General features: G+C 41.2%; 1 protein-coding gene and 1 non-coding gene across 2 annotated transcripts in view; one reads left to right on the top strand and one right to left on the bottom strand.

The window, feature by feature from the left end:
• Positions 1-26,314, top strand: part of CYP39A1 (cytochrome P450 family 39 subfamily A member 1) — an 88,128-nt gene that overhangs the window by 33,284 nt on the left and 28,530 nt on the right. Inside the window, exon 8 of the mRNA XM_055407080.2 lies at positions 22,555-22,688. Coding sequence (XP_055263055.2) covers positions 22,555-22,688 — 134 coding nt within the window. The remainder of the gene's footprint in view (positions 1-22,554; positions 22,689-26,314) is intronic.
• LOC129543923 (U6 spliceosomal RNA) lies at positions 5,672-5,778 on the bottom strand. The gene has a single exon (XR_008683379.1). It is a non-coding gene; the product is annotated as a U6 spliceosomal RNA (small nuclear RNA).

Raw genomic sequence — 26,314 nt, 5'->3', positions numbered from 1 at the left:
TCTTCAAATAGGTACCAGTGTACAAGCTATATTGTGTCAGTGCTTTCAGTTTATAAGACTCTTGTAGAATTGAAATTAGTCTATACTGTATCACACATTTTTTGTCATGCTTACACAGAAGCAGTTCATGTCAATTCATGAATATGATATAGCAGCTCAAGAATTTAGATAATGGGAGAGGAAGCCACAGAGCTTTGGAAGCTGATATCAGGGGAGATACCCACATGCCCAAACAAAGGATTCTGTCAAAGGAAGAACGTTAAAAGTGGATGAAATAACCTGACACAGCATGACATTTCTCCCATTTTTATGCTTTTTTCTATTAGAAGATTGCCTTTTCCTTCTTTGAAGATGTCTGTAGTGAATTTCCAACTCAGAATCTCACTAGCCTCACCACTAGAGCCCATCTCAGACATTTTCCCCAACTTTCTTATACAATAAGTCTTAGGGCAAAGCTGCTATTGAATACTTGGTCCTTTATGTCTGGCTTCTTTCATTTGGTATAATGTTATATTTTGTATGATGATGTTTTAGATTAGCTGATTTTCATGTTTCAACCACCTTGCATTCCTGAGATAAATCTTTAGTCATGGTGTATAATTCACATAAAACATAATTTTTATATATGTTGCTGGATTCAGTATGTTAGTATTTTGTTGAAGAATTTTGCATCTTTATTAATAAGATATATTGATTTATAGTTTTCTTTTTTGTGATATCTTTGTCTAGGTTTGCTATCAATCAGTTCAGTTCAGCCACTCAGTTATGTCTGACTCTTTGCAACCCCATGGACTGCAGCACGCCAGGCTTCCCTGTCCATCACCAACTCCCAGAGCTTACTCAAACTCATGTCAATCAAGTTAGTGGTGCCATCCAACCATCTCATCCTCTGTCGTCCCCTTCTCCTCCCGCCTTCAATCTTTTCCAGCATCAGGGTCTTTTCTAATGAGTCAGTTCTTCACATTGGGTGGCCAAAGTATTGGAGTTTCAGCTTCAGCATCAGTCCTTCCAATGAATATTCAGGACTGATTTCCTTTAGGATGGACTGGTTGGATCTCCTTGCAGTCTAAGGGACTCTCAAGAGTCTTCTCCAACACCACAGTTCAAGAGCATCAATTCTTCAGTGCTCAGCTTTCTTTATAGTCCAGTTCTCACATCCATACATGACTACTGGTAAAACCAGAGCCTCGACTAGATGGACCTTTGTTGGCAAAGTAATGTCTCTGCTTTTTAATATGCTCTCTAGGTTAGTCACAGCTTTTCTTCCAAGGAGTAAGTGTCTTTTAATTTCATGGCTGCAGTGATTTTGGAGCTCAAGAAAATAAACTCTGTCACTGTTTCCATTGTTTCCCCATCTACTTGCCATGAGATGATGGGACCGGATGACATGATCTTAGTTTTTTGAATGTTGAGTTTTAAGGCAACTTTTTCACTTTTCTCTTTCCCTTTCATCAAGAGGCTCTTTAGTTCTTCTTCACTTTTCTTCCATAAGGGTGGTGTCATCTGCATGTCTGAGGTTATTGATATTTCTCCCAACAATCTTGATTCCAGCTTGTGCTTCATCCTGCCCAGCATTTCTCATGATGTACTCTGCTAGTAGTTTAGTGGGTAAAGCATCCACCTGCAATTCAGGAGACCTGGGTTCAATCCCTGGGTCAGGAAGATGCCCTGGAGCAGGAAATGGCAACCCACTCCAGTATCTTTGCCTGGAAAATTCCATGGACAGAGGAGCCTGGCGGGCTATAGTCCATGCAGTCACAAAGAGTTGGCCACGACTGAATGACTAACACACACACTCTGCATACAAGTTAAATAAGCAGGGTGACAATATACAACCTTGACGTACTCCTTTCCCGATTTGGAACCACTCTGTTGTTCCATGTCCAGTTCTAACTGTTGCTTCTTGACTGACATACAGATTTCTCAGGAGGCAGGTCAAGTGGTCGGGTATTTCCATCTTTTGAAGGATTTTCCAGTTTGTTGTGATCCACACTGTCAAAGGGTGTGGCATAGTCAATAAAGCAGAAGTAGATGTTTTTCTGGAACTCTCTAGCTTTTACGATGACAATTTGATTTCTGGTTCCTCTGCCTTTTCTAAATCCAGTTTGAACATCTGGAAGTTCACAGTTCACGTACTGTTGAAGCCTGGCTTGGAGAATTTTGAGCATTACTTTGCTAGCGTGTGAGATGAGTGTAATTGTGCAGTAGTCTGAGCATTCTTTGGCATTGCCTTTCTTTGGGATTGGAATGAAAACTGACCTTTTCCAGTCCTGTGGCCACTGCTGAGTTTTCCAAATTTGCTGGCATATTGAGTGCAGCACTTTCATAGTATCATCTTCTAGGATTTGAAATAGATGAACTGGAATTCCATCACCTCTACTAGCTTTGTTCGTAGTGATGCTTCCTAAGGCCCACTTGACTTCACATTCCAGGATGTCTGGCTCTAGGTGGGTGATCATACCATTGTGGTTATCTGGGTTGTGAAGATCTTTTTTGTATAGTTTTTCTGTGTATTCTTGCCACTCTTCTTAATATCTTATGCTTCTGTTAGGTCGATACTATTTCTGTCCTTTATTGTGCCCATCTTTGCATCTAATGTTCCCTTGGTATCTCTAATTTTCTTGAAGAGATCTCTGCTGCTGCTGCTGCTGCTAAGTCGCTTCAGTCGTGTCTGACTCTGAAGCCCACCTAGTCTTTCCCATTCTGTTGTTTTCCTCTATTTCTCTGCATTGATTGCTGAAAAAGGCTTTCTTATCTCTTCTTACTATTCTTTGGAACTCTGCATTCAAATGGGTGTATCTTTCCTTTTCCCCTTTGCCTTTAGCTTCTCTTCTTTTCTCAGCTATTTTGTAAGTCCTGCTCAGACAACCATTTTGCCTTTTTGCATTTCTTTTTCTTGGGGATGGTCTTGATCACTGCCTCCTCCACAATGTCACGAACCTCCGTCCATAGATTTTCAGGCACTCTATCTATCAGATCTAATCCCTTGAATCTATTTCTCACTTCCACTGTATAATCATAAGGGATTTGATTTTGGTCATACATGAATAGTCTAGTGGGTTTCCCTACTTTCTTCAATTAAAGTCTGAATTTGGCAATAAGGAGTTCATGATCTGAGCCATAGTCAGCTTCCAGTCTTGTTTTTGCTGACTGCATATAGCTTCTCCATCTTTGACTGCAAAGAATATAATCAGTCTGATTTCGGTATTGACCATCTGGTGATGTCCATGTGTAGAGTCTTCTCTTGTGTTGATGGAAGAGGGTGTTTGCTATGATCGATGTGTTCTGTTAGCAAAACTCCATTAGCCTTTGACCTGCTCCATTTTGGACTCCAAGGCCAAATTTGCCTGTTACTCCAGGTTTCTCCTGACTTCCTACTTTTGCATTCTAGTTCCCTATAATGAAAAGGACCTCTTTTATGGGTGTTAGTTCTAGAAGATCTTGTAGGTCTTCATAGAACTGTTCAGCTTCTTCAGCATTAGTGGTTGGGGCATAGACTTGGATTACTGTGGTACTGAATGTTTGCCTTGGAAATGAACAGAGATCATCCTGTCATTTTTGAGACTGCATCCAAGTGCTGCATTTCGGACTCTTTGGTTGACTATGACAGCTACTCCATTTCTGCTAAGGGATTCTTGCCCACAGTAGTATATATAACCGTCATCTGAGTTAAATTTGCCCTTTCCAGTCCATTTTAGTTTGCTGATTCCTAAAATGTCTATGTTCACTCTTGCCATCTCTTGTTTGACCACTTCCAATTTGCCTTGATTCATGGACCTAACATTCCAGGTTCCTACTCAATGTTGCTGTTTGTAGTATCGGACTTTACTTCCATCACCAGTCACATCCACAACTGGGTGTTGTTTTTGCTTTGGTTCCGTCTCTTCATTCTTTCTGGAATTATTTCTTCACTGATCTCCAGTAGCATACTGGACACCTACCACCCTCGGGAGTTCATCTTTCAGTGTCCTATCTTTTTGCCTTTTCATGCTGTTCATGGGGTTCTCAAGGCAAGAATAGTGAAGTGGTTTGATATTCCCTTCTCCAGTGGACCATCAGAACTCTCCAGCATGACCCGTCTGTCTTGGGTGGCCCTACATAGCATGGCTCACAGTTTCATTGAGTTAGACAAGGCTGTGCTCCATGTGATCAGAATGGTTCGTTTCCTGTGATTGTGGTTTTCATTCTGTCTGCCCTCTGATGGAGAAGGATAAGAGGCTTATGGAAGTTTCCTGGTGGGAGAGACTGACTGAGGGGGAAACTGGGTCTTGATCTGATGGGCAGGGCCATGCTCAGAAAATCTTTAATCCTATTTTCTGTTGATGGATGAGGCTGTGTTCCCTCCCTGTTGTTTGACCTGAGGCCAGTCTATGGTGGAGGTAATGAAGATAGTGGTGACCTCCTTCAAGAGGTCCCATACACTCAGTGTCCCCCACCCTGCAGCAGGCCACCCCTGACCCATGCCTCTGCTGGAGACTCCTGGACACTCACCCGCAAGTCTGGGTCAGTCTCTTGTGGGGTCACTGCTCCTTTCTCCTGGGTCCTGGTGTGCATAAGGTTTTGTTTGTGCCCTCCAAGAGTCTGTTTCCCCAGTCCTATGTAAGTTTTGGCAGCTCTTTGGTGGGGTTAATGGCAACCTCCTCCAAGAGGGCTTATGCCATCCCCAGGTCTACTGTACCCACAGCCCCTACCTCTGTAGCAGTCCACTGCTGATCCGTACCTCCACAGGAGATGCTCAAACACAGCTCTGCCTCAGTCTCTGTGGGGTCTGTGGGTCCTGGTGCGCACAAGGTTTGTTTGAGCCCTCTGAGCCTCTCTGGTGGGTATGGGGTTTGATTCTAAATGCAATTTCACCCCTCCTACCATCTTGCTGGGGCTTGTCCTTTGCCCTTGGACATGGGGTATTATTTTTTTTGGTGGTATCCAACATTCTCCTGTCAATTGTTGTTCAGCAGTGAGTTGTAATTTTGGAGTTCTTGCAGGAGAAGATGAGTGCACATCCTTCTACTCTGCCATCTTGGGAGGTATCAGAATAATTTGGCTTTATAAAATGACTGCAGAATATTCCTCTCTCTTTTATTTTTTGAAAGAGTTTGGCAACCTTTTAGCTACACTGACCGTGAAAAAAGGAAGAGGACACAAATGACTAAAACCATGAATGAGGGAGATGTTTTCCCAGTGAACTTACAGATATAAAGAAGATTATGGGGAAAAATAATCTGACCATGCCTACACACACACACACACACACACACACACACATAAGTAAGTGAGTAAGTGTTATTTGCTCAGTCGTGCCTAACTCTTTGCGACCCCGTGGACTGCAGCCCACCAGGCTCCTCTGTCCATGAGACTTTCCAGGCAAGGATACTGGAGTGGGTTGCCATTTCCCTCTCCAGGGGATCTTCCTGACCCAGGGATTGAACTGGGTCTCCTGCGCTGCAGGCAGATTCTTTACCAACTGAGCTACAAGGGAAGCCATATATATATGGCTTCACTATGTGTATATATATATATATATACACATAGTGAATTGGTTACCACAATAAATTTAATATCCATCACCACATGTATGTTCTTGTGATGAGAACTTTTAAAGACCAACTTAAGTATCAAATATATAATACAGTATTGTTAACTGTAGTTACCATGCTGTCCGTTACATCAGCTGAACAATATGGGATATTTTGCAAATTTTAGTGTCATCCTTACACACGAGCCATGTTAATCTTCTCTGTATCTTTGCAATTTTAGTATATGTGTCCCTGAAGTGAGAACTATATAATTCTTCTTGGAGTTTGTGTCTTCTTAGGAGTTTGTCTACTTCATGTAGGTTATTTAATTTGTTGGCATACAATAGCTCATGGTTTTCCCCATAATCTTCTTTATATCTGTAAGTTCCCTAGGAAAACATCTCCCTCATCGATGTTTTAGTCATTTGTGTCCTCTTTCTTTTTTCATGGTCAGTGCAGCTAAAAGATTGTCAATTTTTTTTTCAGAGAGCTGACGATTTTCTTGATTTGATCTTATTTTTACTACTGATTTTCTATTCTCTATTTCATTATTTCTGTTTCAGTCTTTGTTATTTAACCTTTGTCTCTCCTTACTGATATTCTCTATTTAGTTCTTTAGACATGATTTCTTTAATTCTTTGAATGTGTTTAAAATATCAGATTTAACATCTTTCCTTAGTAAGTCCAATATTTGAGTTTCTTCAGGAATAGTTTCTGCTGATTGCTTTTTCCTTGTTTGGTCTATATATTCTTGTTACACATCACATTTAGTATTTTTGTCATGTGTCTTGCAATTTTTTGTTGAAAACTGGGCATTTTAAATAATATACTGTGGTAACTCTCGAAATCAGATTCTCCTCTCTGCTCAGTCTTTTATTTTTTTTAATTGCCACTTGTTATTTTTCCTTGTTTGTTCACAGAAGTAAACTCCAAAAATATTTGATGTTGTTAAATGCTATGTGAAAAAGAAAACAGCAGATTAGGGATGCTCAGGAGTGCCAGAGCTGGAGAAAAGTGAAAGTGACTCAGTCCTGTCTGACTCTTTGCGACCCCATGGACTCTATAGTCCATGGAATTTTCCAGGCCAGAATACTAGAGTGGGTAGCCTTTCCCTTCTCCAGGGTATCTTCCCTACTCAGGGATCAAACCCAGGTCTCCTGCATTGCTGGCAGATTCTTTACCAGCTGAGCCACAAGGAAAGTCCAAGAATACTGGAGTGGGTAGCCTATCCCTTCTCCAGTGGGTCTTCCCAACCCAGGAATAGAACCTGGGTCTCTTAGATTGCAGGCAGATTCTTTACCAAATGAACTATCAGGGAAGCCCAGAAGGAGGTGGTAGCATTAAATAGTTGGATCAAAGCTGACCTTCCTGGAAAGGTGAGTTTTGAGCAAGGACTTAAAGATGGTTAGGAGTTAGCACATATCTGGAAGAGAAGCCTGTTAGAGTTAGATATTGCAGGTATGGCCTCACTGCATTCTCACAAATTTCTTGCAGACATTCATTTTGGGTCCTGTTTATTCTGTGTTTTCAAGCAGTTTTCTTTTCTAATTTGGGATTCCCACTGTGAGTGTCTGCCTGAGAGCAGAAGGTCATTCCATCTTAAAAACAAACAATAACAACAACAAAAAAAATGCACTTAAATTGTTAACTGGTTGCATTTGACGCTTTTCACGTACTTGTTTTGATTTAGGGTAGCATACACAGCACATTGGCTTACTTTGTGATTTTTTTGGCCTGTGTGTTTTGTTTTTGGTTCTTGGTGCCCATTCAGTTGTAATGTACATATCGTTGAGGGAAAAAAATAGTAAATGTTTTTTCTATTAATTTAAAAGAAATCAGGTTAATTAATAGAAATATACCTGCATAGAAATAATTCCATAAAACATCAGGAATTGTTTTTTTGTCTTACACAAAAATCATGATTTGTGGATCATAAAAGACACACTGCAAAATTTTCATTGGATTATAATTTTTATTTGAAAATTGATTCATGCCTTTCTACCCTGTCACTTAGTAATTATGTGACTTTGGATAAAAGAGAAAAGTTACTCAGAACCAACCAATAACATTTCTTGATAGCACTGAGTCCTGATTTAGCAGCAATTCTGCCTGGGGACAGACCAACACTATCAAGTGACCAGATGCTATTACCTGGTGACACTGACTCAGTGGCCACACTCATCATGTACTGGTGAGAAAGGATTTTCTCTCATATTTATAAACAAGCATAAAAATGAGAAGAGTGATAAATGAAGCTCAGGTCCTTTGGTGATGTTCTGGGCAAATTTGATGTCATTTGCGTCATTTTAATTAATTAATCAATTTTACCTCATGGCATTGAAACACATTTATTCTTGCAGTCTTCTCTGTAGTTACTGCTTACCCATACTATAACATGTGCGCAATTTTTATCTGTCTGGATGTGTCCCAGTATCTTCTTGTCTAACCTAGAACAACATTCTTAGAGAATTCCATCATGGTATATCAAAGACCTGAGTCCCTCCAGCTAACTGAAGAAGCTTATTCTCATCACCGTTCTGCAGCCTACCAGGGCTCAATGGCTGATAGCCAAGGTTGTGTCTATGATAGAGTCTTGGCCTTTATGCAACACACCAACCAACATACTGAAGAAAGAGATCATGTAGCAGAAGCTAAGGCCACTCCAGTGGAGTTATGAATGGAGAAAGGTTATTTTATTTTATTTTTTTTTTACATGATTCAGTTCAGTTCAGTCGCTCAGTCGTGTCTGACTCTTTGCGACCCCCTGAATCACAGCACGCCAGGCCTCCCTGTCCATCACTAAATCCCGGAGTTCACTCAAACCCACCTCCATCGAGTTGGTGATGCCATCCAGCCATCTCATTCTCTGTCGTCCCCTTCTCCTCCCGCCCCCAGTCCCTCCCAGCATCAGAGTCTTTTCCAGTGAGTCAGCTCATCACATGAGGTGGCCAAAGTATTGGAGTTTCAGCTTTAGCGTCAGTCCTTCCAATGAACACCCAGGATTGATCTCCTTTAGAATGGACTGGTTGGATCTCCTTGCAGTCCAAGGGACTCTCAAGAGTCTTCTCCAACACCACAGTTCAAAAGCATCAATTCTTTAGTGATCAGCTTTCTTCACAGTCCAACTCTCACATCCATACATGACCACTGGAAAAACCACAGCCTTGACTAGACAGACCTTTGTTGGAAAGCAATGTCTCTGCTTTTTAATATACTATCTAGGTTGGTCATAACTTTCCTTCCAAGGAGTAAGTGTCTTTCAATTTCATGGCTGCAATCAGCATCCGCAGTGATTTTGGAGCCCCAAAAAATAAAGTCTGACACTGTTTCCACTGTTTCCCCATCTATTTCCCATGAAGTGATGGGACCAGATGCCATGATCTTTGTTTTCTGAATGTTGAGCTTCAAGCCAACCTTTTCACTCTCCTCTTTCACTTTCATCAAGAGGCTTTTGAGTTCCTCTTCACTTTCTGCCATAAGGGTGGTGTCATCTGCATATCTGAGGTTATTGATATTTCTGCCAGCAATCTTGATTCCAGCTTGTGCATCTTCCAGCCCAGCGTTCCTCATAATGTACTCTGCATATAATTTAAATAAGCAGGGTGACAATATACAGCCTTGACATACTCATTTTCCTATTTGGAACCAGTCTGTTGTTCCATGTCCAGTTCTAACTGTTGCTTCCTGACCTGCATACAGGTTTCTCAAGAGGCAAGTCTAACTTTAATTCAACAGCTACCCCCACCAGGCTCCTCTCAAGGTTACATTGTGATGCGAGTACAGGTTTGTTTTTTTCAATGACAAAAAAAGTGTTAGTTCCTCAGTTATGTCCAACTCTTTGTGACCCCAGGAGCCCACCAGACTCCTCTGTCTGTGGGATTTTGCAGGCAAGAACTCCTAGCCAGACAACATGAATCTAATATGGACATTTTGAAAGCTCTAGCATGGGCTTCCCTGGTGGCTCAGAGGTTAAAGCGTCTGCCTCCAATGTGGGAGAACCGGGTTCGATCCCTGGGTCTGGAAGATCCCCTGGAGAAGGAAATGGTAACCCACTCCGGTATTCTTGCCTGGAGAATCCCATGGACAGAGAAGCCTGGTAGGCTCCAGTCCACAGGGTCGCAAAGAGTTGGACATGACTGAGCGACGGAACGGATCGGAGCATGTCACACAGGAATTTTTTTACATAGTCTCATTTTCCTTTGCTAGCCCAGCTTTTAAAAATGCTATAATAAACTCAGAAAACATTAAATCAGAGAAAAAAAGAAAAGAAAACATTAAATTATGACAGAGCCGTTCACAAACTTCCATCAATCTTGGAAAGCATATGTAGATTACCTAAGAAAATGTTTATTAATGCAGGAGATTTCATTGGAAACCTGCTCCAAATGTTTAATTTTGTTATCTTCTTTTCTCCTTGGGCTTAAAGACCAAGATGGTATCATTTTTGGAGCTCAGAACTCATTACTTGGCAGTCCGCTCAGACAGGTACAAAGACCAGGGTGAAATTTCACATATAAATCTGACCCATGAGAGATTTCCCAAGAGGCTAGATTTCCTGCTCTATTTTCTGCTTTGAATGCCTGAAGTGTGTCTTGTGACACTAACGCAGGAGATTTTGTGTGAAGTCATTCTGTCCTCATTTATTGCTTAGCTCCAGTAGGTGGAAAGAGATACCTCTGATGGCTGCAGATTATTTACAGGCTTGGAGATAGGTCCTACTCTGGCGCTTCTCATTTGATTAAGTCTTTCACTATCTCACTCCAGTGTAGCACAGTTAATCTGCTTGTTTATTCCCTACATTTTTCATTCAGACATAGCTCTTTTCTCTGAGTGTTCCTGTAGAGAATTATTTAGGCATTTGGATAACCTTTTTTCCTCTTTAGAAAATGAGATAAAGGTATTCAAGCCAGGTCAACCTCTCTCCAGAGAACACAATCCAGAAATTTGGAATTATCATGCAGGATTTATAAAGAAAGGTATTTCTAGATCAAAACTGATTTTTATCTTTTATTATCTACCCATTGTCGTCTTGTTTTGTCAATATCTCTACCTTTTACTTATTATAAATTAGGTCGTGTCCTTCATTCTTTGAAAAAGACCATCGTAATTATGAAGCAGTCTTCATTGTATATTCCAGTAAATAGAGAAACTGATAACCGCTTTTTAATATATGAAAGAAATATTTCTGAAGATAAATAGGATATTGTTTTTTCAGAAAAGAATCTTATGTGGTTGTCTTGGTATAGTTGCATTCATTAATCTTTTCTTTAAATGATATAATGGGATTTGGTATATTTTTATATGTGTGTATAGATAGAAGAAGTGGCGGGATCAATCTTTTGATCTTTGACTCTATCTTCTATCTGTCTTAATAACCTGTTCTAAGCACCACTGCCGTCCTTGGTATCTTTCTCAATTCATTGTTATTGCTGCTTCCTTCATTCCTGGCCTGTAGTCGTGAACATCCAACTGAAGCTGCTGCTTAGCGTCTACGTCTGAAAGGTTATTGCTTATAATTTTTCAGTGGGTGTCAAGCAGAGTGCTGTGCACCAGTTATCAATCCCAGGGGAGGACTCTAAACACCTCTGCCCACCGCATCTTGGTATCAGAGTTGTCGAGGATAACACAGTGCCATCAGGCCCTGGCTGCAACAATGATAAACTCACATAGAGCAGAAAGAGAGCAAGATCAGCTTCAGCAGTGGGTGTGGGTCCCCCGTGGACAGGGTGTCTCTCCCTGGAGCTAATGAAGAGGAGTTGGCCTCTGCAGACCCCTCTCACACTGCGGTGAAAGGAGCCCTGTCCTTCCCTCTCGGGGCAGATGTAATGGGAGATTGGACAGATGCCTCATCCTGCACTTGCATTAAGCAGAGACAAAAGAGTGTTTGCTGCCCCTGAAACAAGAAAAGGTATTCCCACACAAGGCAACGAGCCTGGCACAGGCTGTGTAGGCTCTTTGTGTCTCATTGAGGAACAGTCCCAGGCTTAAGCCCCCCTTTGTGTTGGGGTCGAAAGACTGAGCGTGAGACCACCTTTCCTAGCAACAGGAATCTGTGTTTTTGATAATAAGAATTTATCCTAAATCCTTCGATTGCCAAAAAGTCACATCCACTGGAAAAGTCAGAAGAACCAGACCTGGGAGTTCAGGAATGACTGAGGTGTCTGGAAGAAGGTGGTGGCTAGAGGGGGAGAATTGAAGGAGCTATGACTTGCCAGGTTCTGGCTACAATCCCTAAAGCCCTAATGCCCATTTTCATCATCCATGGGCAATCTCTAGGCTTTTTGTTTGCTTTTTCCAGTCTGTATCCACCACAAACAGCTGAAGCTGTTTTTAAGCCTCCCTTTCCACTTTACTTCAGAAAGTGTATGTGGAATTGTACATGGAACAACAGACTGGTTCCAAATAGGAAAAGGAGTACGTCAAGGTTGTATATTGTCACCCTGCTTATTTAAATTATATGCAGAGTACATCATAAGGAACACTGGGCTGGAAGAAGCACGAGCTGGAATCACGATTGCCAGCAGAAATATCAATAACCTCAGATATACAGATGACACCACCCTTATGGCAGAAAGTGAAGAGGAACTCAAAAGCCTCTTGATGAAAGTGAAAGAGGAGAGTGAAAAGGTTGGCTTGAAGCTCAACATTCAGAAAACGAAGATCATGGCATCTGGTCCCATCACTTCATGGGAAATAGATGGAAAAACAGTGGAAACAGTGTCAGACTTTATTTTTTGGGGCTCCAAAATCACTGCGGATGCTGATGGCAGCCATGAAATTAAAAGACGCTTACCCCTTGGAAGGAAAGTCATGACCAACCTAGATAGTACATTAAAAAGCAGAGACATTACTTTGCCAACAAAGGTCTGTCTAGTCAAGGCTGTGGTTTTTCCCGTGGTCATGTATGGATGTGAGAGTTGGACTGTGAAGAAAGCTGATCGCCGAAGAATTGATGCTTTTGAACTGTGCTGCTGGAGAAGACTCTTGAGAGTCCCTCGGACTGCAAGGAGATCCAATCAGTCCATTCTAAAGGAGATCAATCCTGGATGTTCATTGGAAGGACTGATGCTAAAGCTGAAACTCCAATACTTTGGCCACCTCATGCGACGAGCTGACTCACTGGAAAAGAGTGATGCTGGGAAGGAGTGGGGGCAGGAGGAGAAGGGGACGACAGAGAATGAGATGGCTGGATGCCATCACCGACTTGATGGACATGAGTTTGAGTGAACTCCGGGAGTTGGTGATGGACAGAGAGGCCTGGCGTGCTGTGATTCATGGGGTCGCAGAGAGTCGGACATGACTGAGCGACTGAACTGAACTGAACTTAATTTAACTGGTATTTTTCTTATATAAAACTCTTGGTTTGGGGTAGGACCCTTAGAGAGGAAACTATTAATAGCATTCAGTTCAGTTCAGTTGCTCAGTCGTGTCCGACTCTTTGCCACCCCATGAATCACAGCACGCCAGCCTCCCTGTCCATCACCAACTCCCGGAATTCACTCAAACTCATGTCCATCGAGCTGGTGATGCCATCCAGCCATCTCATTCTCTGTCGTCCCCGTCTCCTCCCGCCGCCAATCCTTCCCAGCATCAGAGTCTTTTCCAGTGAGTCAACTCGTCGAAACATATGCATATATGAATATTACAAAACAATTTAAATAAAGAAAAACACATATTATGTTCCTATATGGGAAGGTTTAATATCATGAAAATGCCAACACTTTTCAAATTAATCTATATTTAATTAATTATAAAAAGAATTCCAGTGGCTTGGAGGGGGATGAAATTAATGAAATGACTTAAATATTTTTTGAAGAAGAAATGTGATTAGAAAAACATTTAGACGCATGAATTAGTAAGGCCATATTTTCCCAACCTGATATTAAAACTTATTAGAAAGCTGCTATAAGAAGAGTAAACAATTGCCACGGGACAAATAATTGATCATTGGAGCCCTTGTTTGCTAACCTTTTGCTGCGATAAAAGGCAAATTCAGATTCTTTCCTTCCAAAGCTAAAAAAAAAAAATTATTAGAAAAAAGTCATTTTTCTATTTTGTTTTACATTCCCGAGGTCAAAGTTTCTAAACTATCAGCATTTGCAATGAGTTCATATTCTACAGACCTGCAGTCATTAGAGAGACTATATGTATAGTCAGTTTATAGGGAAGAGCAGTGAACTAAAAAGCATGTAACTCTTCAGCCTAGCCTACACTTTTATAATCTTTCATCTACTCTCATCTGTTTTTCTCTTGATTTTTTAGGATAAATTTAACTTGTATCTTTCTCACAGAATTTTGTCTCACAGAACATGTATAATCCATTCTAAAGGAGATCAATCCTGGATGTTCATTGGAGGGACTGATGCTAAAGCTGAAACTCCAATACTTTGGCCACCTCATGAGACGAGTTGACTCACTGGAAAAGACTCTGATGCTGGGAAAGGTTGGGGGCTGGAGGAGAAGGGGACGACGGAGAATGAGATGGCTGGATGGCATCACCGACTCTGTGGACATGAGTTTGAGTGTACTCCGGGAGTTGGTGATGGACAGGGAGGCCTGGCGTGCTGTGATTCATGGGGTCGCGGAGAGTCGGACACGACTGAGCGACTAAACTGAACTGAACTGAACAGTAATGAACATGCACATCAGTAAAGGAAGGAAGCTAGTATTTTATAAGGAATAAAACCCAAAGTGTACCTCTTTTTTTCTCTGTTGAACAAATATTTAGTGGTTCCAGATCAAGAAGGCAGAGTAGGAAGATCCTGAGCTCAGCTCCTCCTGTGGACACACCAGGACTGCAGCTGCATGTGGAATGATTATCTCTGGGAATGACCTGAAGACTAGTGCAGCAGATTTTCTGCAGCCTGGAATGTAAACCGAATGCCGTGTCAAGGTGGCCAGGAGGGTCAAAGGTGCAGTCCAGACAGAACCCATACCCAGAGTGCATGACCCACTAGCGGGAGAGATATCCCAACTGTGGAGGTGCCCCCTATGGAGTGAGGGGTCCAAGTCCCACCTGGGGATCCCCTTGGTACCTGCACAAGGAAGATGAGCCCGATAACGTTTGACTTTGAAGACCAGTGGCTTTTACGCTTGGAAGAGCTGGAGGGCTGTGGAAAACTGAGACTCTGCTCTTGAAAGGTTCACATGTAAACTCACTTGCTCTGAGTTCAAGCAGAGAGGCAGGAAAATGTGAAGGGTGCCTGGGTCAAACCCCGAAGGAGGCTCACTGGTCATTTTGGGAGTGGTGCTGGAGGGGTACGGAGCGGGGACACTTTCTCCAGGGATGAAGGCACTGGCAGCTGCCATTCTTTGAAACCTCTCCTTCACCTAGCTGGCCCAGGACTGGCAAACAGCATTTCTGTCACTGTCCATCAACTAGCTAACACCATGTGCCCCACCCCAGCATTCCCCTGAGGACCCACCCTGCTCAACTACCCCCTTAGTTAGCCCCTTCAAAGTGGCCCCTGTCCCACCTGGCATGTGACCTAGCTGGCACGGGCAACTGTACAAAGTGGCTCCACCTCTGGGGAGCCATTGTGTGCATACCCTGAGCCCATAGCAGTCAAAGTGGAGCCACACAGCCCCAACCAGGGCACAACTGTGATCCAAACACAGCAGGAGGATGTATGTAGCACACACATGGGACACCCCAGAGCACCTGGCTCTGGTGACCAAGAGGAATTGCCCCACAGGACACCTTCCACATAAGCCTGCTCTTTCAAGAACAGGATCTGTAGCTGATCTACCTAATGCATACAAACAGACCACAGGCAAAATGAAGAGAAAGGAATGCTTACAAACCAAAGCAAAAGATAAAAACGTCAGAAAAAGAACTAAATGAGATGATAGCAGTTTACCTGATAAAGTGTTCAAAATTACAGTCATCACAATGGTCAGCACAGTTAGGAGAAGAATGGATGGACTCAGTGAGAACTTGCAAAGACAGAATATATATAAAAAAAGACCCAATCAGAACTGAAGAATTCAATAACTGAAATAGAAGAAACGGTGGAGGAAATCAGCAGCAGATTAGTGGATGCAGAAGAATGGATCAGCAATCTGGAAAACAGGTTAGTGGAAATCACCCAATGAGAACAGCAAAAAGAAAAAATGAATAAAAACCAATGAGGATTAAGACTCCCTGGGACTACTATAAGCATACTAACATTTCCAGAGGAGAAGAGAGAAAGGGCTAGAAAACCTATTTCAAGAAATAATGGCTGAAAACTTCCCTCTCCTGGTGAACGAAACAGACAAGTCCAGGAAGCCCACAGAGTTCCAACAAGATGACTCAAAGACACGCACACCGAGACACATCATAATTAAATGTCAAAAGTTAAAGACAGAGAGAGTCTTAAAAGTTTTGCAGTATTTCTTTTTACATTTGTAAGAATACGTGCAGAAAAGGGTTTATTGCTATCCCCTTCTGGGAGACAAGTCACCAAATAAATCTTCATCTCACTAAAATTTTCCAGAAATCTATAACCAGTATATTCTCACTGCCTATAAATCACCAATGTTACAGGGTCATTGAACGTATAAAATCTATTGTAAATGCTATTATCTACTTCAGGACATTTTATCCTTTCTTACTCTTCCTGAGATGTTCTAACCTTTTCCAGTGAATGCAGATTTCTTCTGCGAAGGAAACAACAATTTTATAAATTTATGAAAAACATTCCTGGAACAGAAGTGTAATTGTTAAAATTCAATATTTGAACATTATGTATCATATTCAATTTTATTTTAAATTCCTGAAATGAAAGATAGGGCATAAAATACTTGTTTTGTATTACTCTGGAATACTGTAAATTCTTTATTTACTGTTTCTCTTTGGCTTTGTCTCTTCTCTAAAACCTGATTTTTTTTCAGAAGCTTACCTTGAGGTCTCTGCTTGAGAAATATGCCAAGAAACTAGTTTTCTACCTCTGCCACCAACTGATATCATTGCTTCATTACTTTTTAAGACAAGTCATAGAAAATGCTGGGTTTTTTCAAAGGTGTTACATTGTTTCCCCAAAGAACAGTAGAAAGAAAACACTAACTTTTATTATTTGATATTGCTTTTTAGAGAAATTATTATAAAATTTGGGAAGCAAATTTCATGACCAAATTTGGTAGGCATCATTGCTTAAGGTTATTGCATCAGATTCTTTTTCAACCTTTATCTCCTGTATTTTTTTTAAATCCTAGTTCACCCTCCTTCATGTGTTCTATGAACTCTTGTACACACTTTAAACAAGCTGTTGAAAGACAGCCTCTGTGAAGGAAAACAGCCTCACAACATAGAACAGCAGTCAGAACTGAGAATCCTTGCTTTCAAAAGCAAAGAGGTGGCAGAATGTGTAGGGATGCACTCTTTACATTTCAGTGGAGTTTTGTTTTGTGTTGTTTTAGCTGCTCAGCATTCCGGATCTTAGTTCCCAGACCAGGGATCATCAAACCCAGGCGCCCTGCAGTGGAAACACAGTCTTACCCTCTGGACCACCAGGGAAATCCCTCGGTGGACATCCCTCATGCTTTGCTTCTCTTCATCATTCTGTGTGTCTTTCATTTGTGGGGAAGCAAGGAGCCCCCTCAGTCAAGTCAGACATTCAATCCCACCTTCTGATTCAGTTGCCTTGGGATTATGTCTCAAAAGATCTGAGTGACTCAGCAAATGCCTGTCATTCTCCCTTTTTCTCAAAACATGAGTTATTTTCCCCAAATTGTTAGTTAAATCTTGGTGTAATGTTCCTTCAGGACTATAGGAACAGAATTTTTGTGTTTTATGTATTTATTTATTGAGAGAGAGTGTGCGTGTGTGTGTGTGTGTGTGTGTGTGTAAGGGGGAAGGAGCCTGAAATATGAAGGAGACAGAGGAGTCATCTCTCAGAGAAGGACCTGCTTTAGTGATTCCGTTTGATTCATGTTCCTTTTTTAAGTCTAAGAAATCACATATTTTATAATTAATTTTGGAGTTTAATTTCCTTTCTCTCTGCCTGGCTGCATGCTACTCTTCCTTCCAGGCCTAGCTGAGACTTTAGCCCTAGGCAAGAAGGGATGAATGCCACTGACACTCGAATTCACTCTTAAGAAACTTATGTTGTAGTTATTTGTAATCAGATTATTTTGTGTCCTTGTGTTCAGACTCGTTTAATGCAATGACAGTGTCTTTCTCATTCGTTTCTCTTCTCGGGGAGGTGATGGGACACAGTGAACATGTATAAGGGCTTTCAGTGTAGACAGACATAGGTCTGAAGGCTGCCTTGTCACTTTCAAACTTCTCCTTGAACACACGATCACTTCATGGATGGCAGATTGTGATGAGGAATAAATGAAGTGCTCCAACATGTTGGTGACATTAGATAGTCAAAACTCAGTATGATTCTCTTCCTATCTCTTACAGCACCTATGTTTGGGCTAGGAAGTAACAGACACAAAGCAAATTTATACTGACTGAATAATTGGTTGAAGTAATAGAATTTTAATCTATTCTACATCCTTAACAAACATAAATTACAGTTACTGCGTTCTAACATGCTTGTTGTCATGTGTGCAGAATCCTAAAACTATAACAGTTTAACTTTGCTATTTCTGAACTCAAGAATTATCCTTTCTTTTATTTGGTTTCCAATATCCTATTATTGGTTTGACTTCTATTGCATTTGTGCTGAGAACAAAACAGATGTCTTCTACATTTTACCCCAGATCACCCATAGTTCCTTCCCTGGCAGTCTTTTATACTGATCCCGGTCTCCATCAGGCACTAGCCCTTCTGATGATTACCTTGGCTTTCTTCCAAGTGGAGCCTTCTAATTTTAGAGTCAAAACACTGTAAGAACAAACCACAGATGTGCATTGAAATATGCACAGTATGGGTACAGAGCTATTTCTAAGAGTTATAATAAAAAAGATCTTTAACCTAAAGATGTTGTTTGGAAACAGCATCTCTCCCTTTCTTTTTCTTTGTCTAGTCTAAGAATCTTACCTTATTTTTCCTACTCACACTGGGATTTGAGAAACTAAAAATATCTTATTAAAACATTTATTTTCCAAGTGTAGTCTGCATCTCTCCTACAATGGCAGGTCATAATAGATTTTAAATATTGTTTTCAATTCAGAGCAAGCTTTTGTTTATTAGATAATACAAAACACTTTTTTGCGCTTTATAATTCAATTAGTCTCCTAAGAATACTTAAGAAGAAAAAAAGAAAACAAAACTTTTCTCCAAAAGAAAGTCAGAAACTTCACTATTACTGGAGTCCAAACTTTTTCAAGGCCAGAATTATGCCTGACTCAAAGTAGGTACAGAGAAGGCAATGGCAAGCCACTCCAGTACTCTTGCCTAGAAAATCCCATGGATGGAGGAGCCTGGTAGGCTGCAGTCCATGGGGTCGCTAAGGGTCGGACACAACTGAGCGACTTCACTTTCACTTTTCACTTTCACACATTGAAGAATGAAATGGCAACCCACTCCAGTGTTCTTGCCTGGAGAATCCCAGGGATGGGGGAGCCTGGTGGGCTTCCGTCTATGGGGTCACACAGAGTCAGACACAACTGAAGTGACTTAGCACTAGCAAAGTAGGTAAGTCACTTTGGAGTCACACAGATCTGATTTCAAACACAAATTCTGACCCTTGGCAGTCATTTATTCTCGATTAAGTAGAGAAATCTTTATTTTCTATAGCCTATAGCTGCAGTAAAATAAAACACAGAAAATACTAGAGGAATTGTTTAGTGAATTTATCTAATGTAGATGCTCTAGACACATTTTTCAAGAGAAAACTCTCATTTTAAGTTAGATTTAGAATCTGAATTGCAGATTGCATGCTAAGTCGCTTCAGTCATGTCTGACTCTGTGTGACCCTATGGACTCCAGGCCAGAACACTGGAATGGGTTGCCCTCCTCCAGGGGATCTTCCCAACCTAGGGATCAAACCTGTATCTCTTATGTTTCCTGCATTGGCAGGCAGGTTCTAAATAGATTTTTAAAGAGAAATGTCATATTTTAAGTAAGATTTAGAATCTGAATTATAGATTCAGTTCATTTCAGCTCAGTTGCTCAGTCATGTCTGACTCTTTGCAACCCCATGAGTCACAGCACACCAGGCCTCCCTGTCCATCACCAACTCTCAGAGTTCACTCAAACTCACGTCCATCAAGTCAGTGATGCCATCCAGCCATCTCATTCTCTGTCGTCCCCTTCTTCTCCTACCCCCAGTCCCTCTCAGCATCAGAGTCTTTTCCAGTGAGTCAACTCGTCGCATGAGGTGGCCAAAGTATTGGAATTTCAGCTTTAGCATCAGTCCTTCCAGTGAACACCTAGGATTGATATCCTTTAGAATGGTGGGATCTCCTTGCAGTCCAAGGGACTCTCAAGAGTCTTCTCCAGCACTATAGTTCAAAAGCATCAATTCTTCGGCGATCAGCTTTCTTCACAGTCCAACTCTCAGATCCATACATGACCACAGGAACCATAGCCTTGACTAGATGGACCTTGGTTGTAGATTATCACTGACCTATTTGTAATGTCCATTTGGCAAGGGCCCTTCTTGCTGGGGTCACCTTGGTTTCCAAGATAAAGGTGAAATTGTTCTGAATCCCCTCCAAGAATTCTAGCAATCTCTGGAAGAAGTGGGGGAGGCGGCCGGAAGTGGAGGCCTGTGCCTCTCAGCGCTTCTCTTGGTTTTCAGTCTCTCGTTTCTTAATTTCTCCCCTCTCACTGTCTTTTCCTTTCTGGATGTTCTTCCTCTTTTCTGAATCTCACTGCCTCCTGGACACACCCAGGTCTTTATTTCCCCAAGTGTTAATTTATGGTATGTGTTATCTGACTTTATTAAAATATTAAAAATATGGGACAAGGAAAGGGAAAATTGCACAGTAGCCAGAAGCAGCTTAAATGCGAGTGTATGACATTAAGTTGAATTTTCTGTTCTTGAAAGTTTCATCTGGCATTTCACCCTTGGTGAGTTTTCTCCTTGTACTTATGCTCAGTCCCTCAGTTATGTCCGACTCTTTGCAACCTCATGGACTGTAGCCCACCAGGCAGCTCTGTCCATGGGATTTCCCAGGCAAGAATACTGGAGTGCGTTGCCACTTCCTACTCCAGGGGAATCTTCCTGACCTAGGGATCGAATCTGTGTCTCTAGAATGTTCCTTAGCCTTCTACTAGGTTGCCGGTCACCTGCCAGGTAGCTGGATCCCCTCTTGTCTCGAAGCCCCTCCAGCCCTGACTCACTTTCTCGAGACCCCAGCAAGCCCAGTTCCCTCGGGCTTCTTTGGCACAGTCATCGATAGCCCCTTTGTCTCGTGTTTCGACCACGGGGCTAATGTATAGCCATATTTATTAGATGACTACATCAGTCTTCTAATATAGGCCATTAGGCAGTGCTTTTCATTTCCCTTTGTCTTTCTTTTTTTCTTTTTGAACTCAAGGAGGCTGGCGGGCTACAGTGCATAGGGCCTCAAAGAGTCAGACAGGACTGAAGCAACTGAGCGTGCACACATGTACATTCTGAAAAAATCTCAGATCCCCTCATACATTTTTAAGTTGCTGTTCTCAAGTTTGTTATCCTGCATTTCAGTACCCTCCCTGCTTTTAACTGCCTTCGAATATCTTACATCTCACAGAACGGTTTCCTTGTCCACGTGGAAACCAATTATCCGCGCTCCTCTCTTACCGCCTGGACTGAGTGTATGGCAGGAATACCTTCATGGTTGTAACCCTGGTGGAGCCCGACTCAACTCCTGGGGCTTGCTCAGTGCTCAAAAATCTGTCAAGTTCAGTGCAGTGTATATAGAGGCCCCTATGGGGATTAATAGAATCAGGGCTCAAACAAAAACCCTGGTTCCCAGACTCTTCTGAGCAAAAACATTTGCTTCTGACTCCTTGGGAATTCCACATGTACTGACTGAGCAGGTTTCCCAGGCAGCACTCACCCAGCCCTCTCCTGCAGGATGGGCTGACTGTAGAACAAGCCTTATCTAGAGTCAGAGAGATGCGTCTGGAGACCCGCATTCCACTCCCAGGCACTGGTTCCCAGTACAGTTGGGAGGCGAATGTGAAAGGTAACTTAATCAAACCGACCATGTTGTTGAATTTATTAAGCACACACTGTGAAAATGGAAAGCTGAGTTGTTTCAAGTAATTTTCAAAGTGTAACCATTTTACTTAAAACACCGTTAACTAAACTGTCTGTTTTGACCAAAGGCCCTGACCATAAAATGATCAACTCAGGTGCCTTCAACCTAAATACTAGTTCAGGTATACGGCTTACAGTAAGTAGGAATGTTTGATGCAGCTATTTTTGGGAAGCTCATAATCCAGATGAAACACACATGTGCCATCGCCCCTTTCTTAATATTCTTTTTGCACCCTCTGAAATGTATGATTAAATGACTAAAAAACAAAAGCGAAAACAGTTCAGCAGGGAAGATAGGAGAATAAAGTCAGATGGCGTCTCATATCTCTTAATTTGTACTTTCTTAAAAATTTCATTTGTTTGGCTATGTCTGGTCTTTGTTGTAGCACACGGGACCTTTAGTTGTTACTTGCAGGGCCTTTTGTTGTGACGTATGGAATCTAGTTCCCTGACCAGGGATCCAGGCTGGTCCCCTGCATTGGGAGTCAGAGTCTTAGCCACTGTACCACTAGGGAAGTAAGACCCTTCCTTTTTACTTTTGAGGCCTGTCTTTTATCTCTCTTTCCTTAAGTGAAGTGAGAATTTGGACAAGAAATAATGAAATGAATAAACTTGAACTCTTTTCTGACAGAGACTATCTTAGACATTTGGTAGCCATAGGACTTGTAAGAACCAAGGTTGGATACCAATCCATTACACTATAGTGATCAATACTGGTTTAGTGTTTCATGCCATCCATTTTATCTTGGTAAGAGGAAAATGATAAAAAGAGATAATAAATGACTAAACTTGGTATCCAAAGGTCATAGTAGGATTGACACTTGATATCAGAGGCAGTTCTTAAACTATGTTGATGAGCTTACATAAAATCACTTTCTGGCTTAAGTCCATTTTTTAAAAAATTCTCTTTGCAGGTAAAGATAAGATTAAAGTGTCTGAGGATGACTTGAAGAAACTCCCTCTAATTAAATGGTGTATTCTGGAAACCATTCGTTTACGAGCCCCAGGTGTCATCACTCGAAAAGTGCTGAAGCCAGTTAAAATTTTGGTGAGCTTTGATTTTGTTTTAAAATAATGAACCTTCTAGAAAAAAAGTAGATATTTTATACATTTGTTGTTAGATACTTTCTTAATTTCCATTAAATACTGAGTGACACTGGAACAGGTTATAGTAAAAGTTGTACAGCAACATTTTGTTAATATAGGTGTTTATCTGTTGGGAACTATTTTAGCTAAAACACAACCCTTTTGTAATCACTTTAGCTATGTGGTTCTGTATCAGAATTCAGTTCAGTTCAGTCGCTCAGTCGTATCTGACTCTTTGTGACCCCACGAACCACAGCACTCCAGGCCTCCCTGTCCATCACCAACTCCCAGAGTTTACCCAAACTCATTTCCATTGAGTTGGTGATGCCATCTAACCATCTCATCCTCTGTCATCCCCTTCTCCTCCTGCCCTCAATCTTTCCCAACATCAGGGTCTTTTCGAATCAGTCAGCTCTTCGCATTGGGTGGCCAAAATATTGGAGTTTCAGCTTCAACATCAGTCCTTGCAAAGAACATTACCCAGGACTGATTTCCTTTAGAATGGACTGGTTGGATCTCCTTGCAGTCCAAGGGACTCTCAAGAGTATTCTCCATCACCACAGTTCAAAAGCATCAGTTCTTTGGCGCTCAGCTTTCTTTATAGTCCAATTGTCACATCCACACATGACCACTGGAAAAACCACAGCCTTGACTAGACAAACCTTTGTTGGCAAAGTAATGTCTCTGCTTTTTAATATGCTATCTAGGTTGGTCGTCGGAGAAGGCAATGGCAAGCCACTCCAGTACTCTTGCCTGCCTGGTAAGCTGAGTCCATGGGGTCACTCAGTCGGACACGACTGAGAGACCTCACTTTCAGTTTTCACTTTCACGCATTGGAGAAGGAAATGGCAACCCACTCCATTGTTCTTGCCTGGAGAATCCCAGGGACAGGGCAACCTGGTGGGCTGCCGTCTATGGGGTCGCACAGAGTTGGACACGACTGAAACGACTTAGCAGCAGCAGCAGCAGCAGGTTGGTCATAACTTTCCTTCCAATGAGTAAGTGTCTTTTAATTTCATGGCTGCAGTTATCATCTGCAGTGATTTTGGAGCCCAGAAAAATAAAGTCAGCCACTGTTTCCACTATTTCCCCATCTACTTGCCATGAAGTGATGGGACCGGATGCCATGATCTTAGTTTTCTGAATGTTGATCTTTAAGCCAACTTTTTCACTCTCCTCTTTCACTTTCATCAAGAGACTCTTTAATGCTTCTTCACTTTCTGCCATAAGGGTGGTGACATCTGAGGTTATTGACATTTCTGCCGGCAATCTTGATTCCAGCTTGTGCTTCCTCCAGCCCAGCGTTTCTCATGATGTACTCTGCATAGAAGTTAAATAAGCAGGGTGACAATATACAGCCTTGAATCAGAATTAGTATAATCCTATTTCAATCAAACTGGTAGGTTGGATACTCTCTTCTCTATCGGAACAACCAATGAGTACCCCCTCAGCTGGAATAGGTTGGGGAATTGAGGGCACGAGGAAGGTCCTTTAGGATAATTGGAAGACAGTTCAGGCCTCAGATAACAGTTACAGGTACACATAGCAGGAATGCCGTGGGTAGCTGCAACTGATGTTCCGTTCCGTTCCGTCGCTCAGTCGTGTCCGACTCTTTGCGACCCCGTGGACTGTAGCCTACCAGGCTTCTCCGTCCATGGGATTCTCCAGGCAAGAATACTGGAGTGGGTTACCGTTTCCTTCTCCAGGGGATCTTCCCGACCCAGGGATCGAACCCGGGTCTCCTGCATTAGAGGCAGACGCTTTAACCTCTGAGCCACCAGGGAAGCCGAATTAACAATTCAGCGAGGTCCTTTCTGTGGGCCAAGTAGGAGAATTTTCTCAAGTGCACCATAAAAGGTATGTGCATATGGCAGATGTTTAGTTCAATATACAGTGAACCAATCAGGCAGAACAAAACAATCTTTTTTAGATGATTGACTTGGGGCCTGAATTATCCAGAGAGGTTGTATTTAGTTAGCCCTCCATTTATATTAGCTTTGTTTGTACACAGCTTGAGAGTGTCTGGATTTAAATCAAGAAAATTTTGTGGTAGTAGAACACAAAAGAGACAAAAAATCCAAATTTTATACAAGTTGCAACTTGCTAAATACAAAGGAACCATAGTTTATTTAACTGATCTTATGCACATTGTAGCATTGTGTTTTAAAGGGATTTTTAACAGTTTTTGCTTTTAAATAATCAAAGTATTAATTACATTAGACAAACTTTGGCCACCTCATGCGAAGAGTGGACTCACTAGAAAAGACTCTGATGCTAGGAAGGATTGGGGGTGGGAGGAGAAGGGGACGACAGAGAATGAGATGGCTGGATGGCATCACTGACTCGATGGATATGAGTCTGAGTGAACTCCAGGAGTTGGTGATGGACAGGGAGGCCTGGCGTGCTGTGATTCATGGGGTCGCAGAGTCGGTCATGACTGAGTGACTGAACTGAACTGAACTGAACTGATGGATATAAATGAGTATATATTTAAATATTTATAAATCTAAATATATATATAATTTTTATAATAAATATATAACATTTATTTATATAATAAAATATACATATTGATTTGAAATAGTCAAACAACTTCATGCAGTTAAGTAGAACAATGTGTTTATCACTCTGAATATTACTATTCAATATAATTGTTATTGCATTTTTATTAAGCCTTATTTATATCCTGACAAATGCAGAATAGTTAATTGTCTGACAAAGACAAATGGATGTTTGTTTTTATTGTTATTTTAAACCTACAGATCCTATACAAATTCTGTTAGATCTATACATGAATTTTTCTGCTGTTTTAGAGTTTAGAGGAGAAAAAGACCATAAAGAGAAGGTAAAAGAAGAAATTAAAAATTGCTTAGAATCTCACAAGTTAGAGATAACCACTGTGAACATTTTGATATTATTGTGATTTTAGAATTTTGTCCTATAGTATGTTCATTAAAAAATAAATTGAGGTCACACCAAGCTAATTTTTTCACAACTTACTTTTATTTAATAATAGATCCAAAATAATTTTTTTAATTAATAAAAGACATTTATATAATTTTGAATTACAGCATAATCTAATATTGAATATATGGATACCAGATAAATTTTTAAATCAGTTCTCTGTTCTTGAATATGTATGTGGCTTCCATTCTTTCACTATTATAAACAGTATAAAGATGAACATTCCTCTAGGTAAATATTTGTGCACATTACTGATTATTTTCTTAGTATAAATGAATACAACTTGGTTCTTTTAAACATCAAATATTCTCTGAAACAAAGTAGAATATCTTTGCTGAATATATTAACATGTTCCCAGGAGTTTGGACCATAAAAACATTCATACATAGATGGAATCACCTATGTATTGACCTGTTGGACAACTGGTCAAGTTTCCTTGCTATGAATTCTAGAAGTATTCTCCACTGCTCTTTCCTAATGGAGTCTGAGCAGGATACATATTTTTGCTCTCGTAATTACTTCTTTATGTATTTATATATATATATATGAATAAGTGAGAATGGACAAACTTTATATGCTTTCTCTCGTTTGCTCTGTTCCTTCCTTCTCTTTATTATGCCACCT

The sequence above is a fragment of the Moschus berezovskii genome, chromosome 23 (genome assembly GCF_049115385.1).
Source record: "Moschus berezovskii isolate FMDL1 chromosome 23, NW_MosBer_1.0, whole genome shotgun sequence".
NCBI classification, from domain to species: domain Eukaryota; kingdom Metazoa; phylum Chordata; class Mammalia; order Artiodactyla; family Moschidae; genus Moschus; species Moschus berezovskii.
The sequence above is the reverse complement of the archived record's forward strand: the minus strand, read 5'-3'. Positions and strand labels throughout refer to the sequence as shown.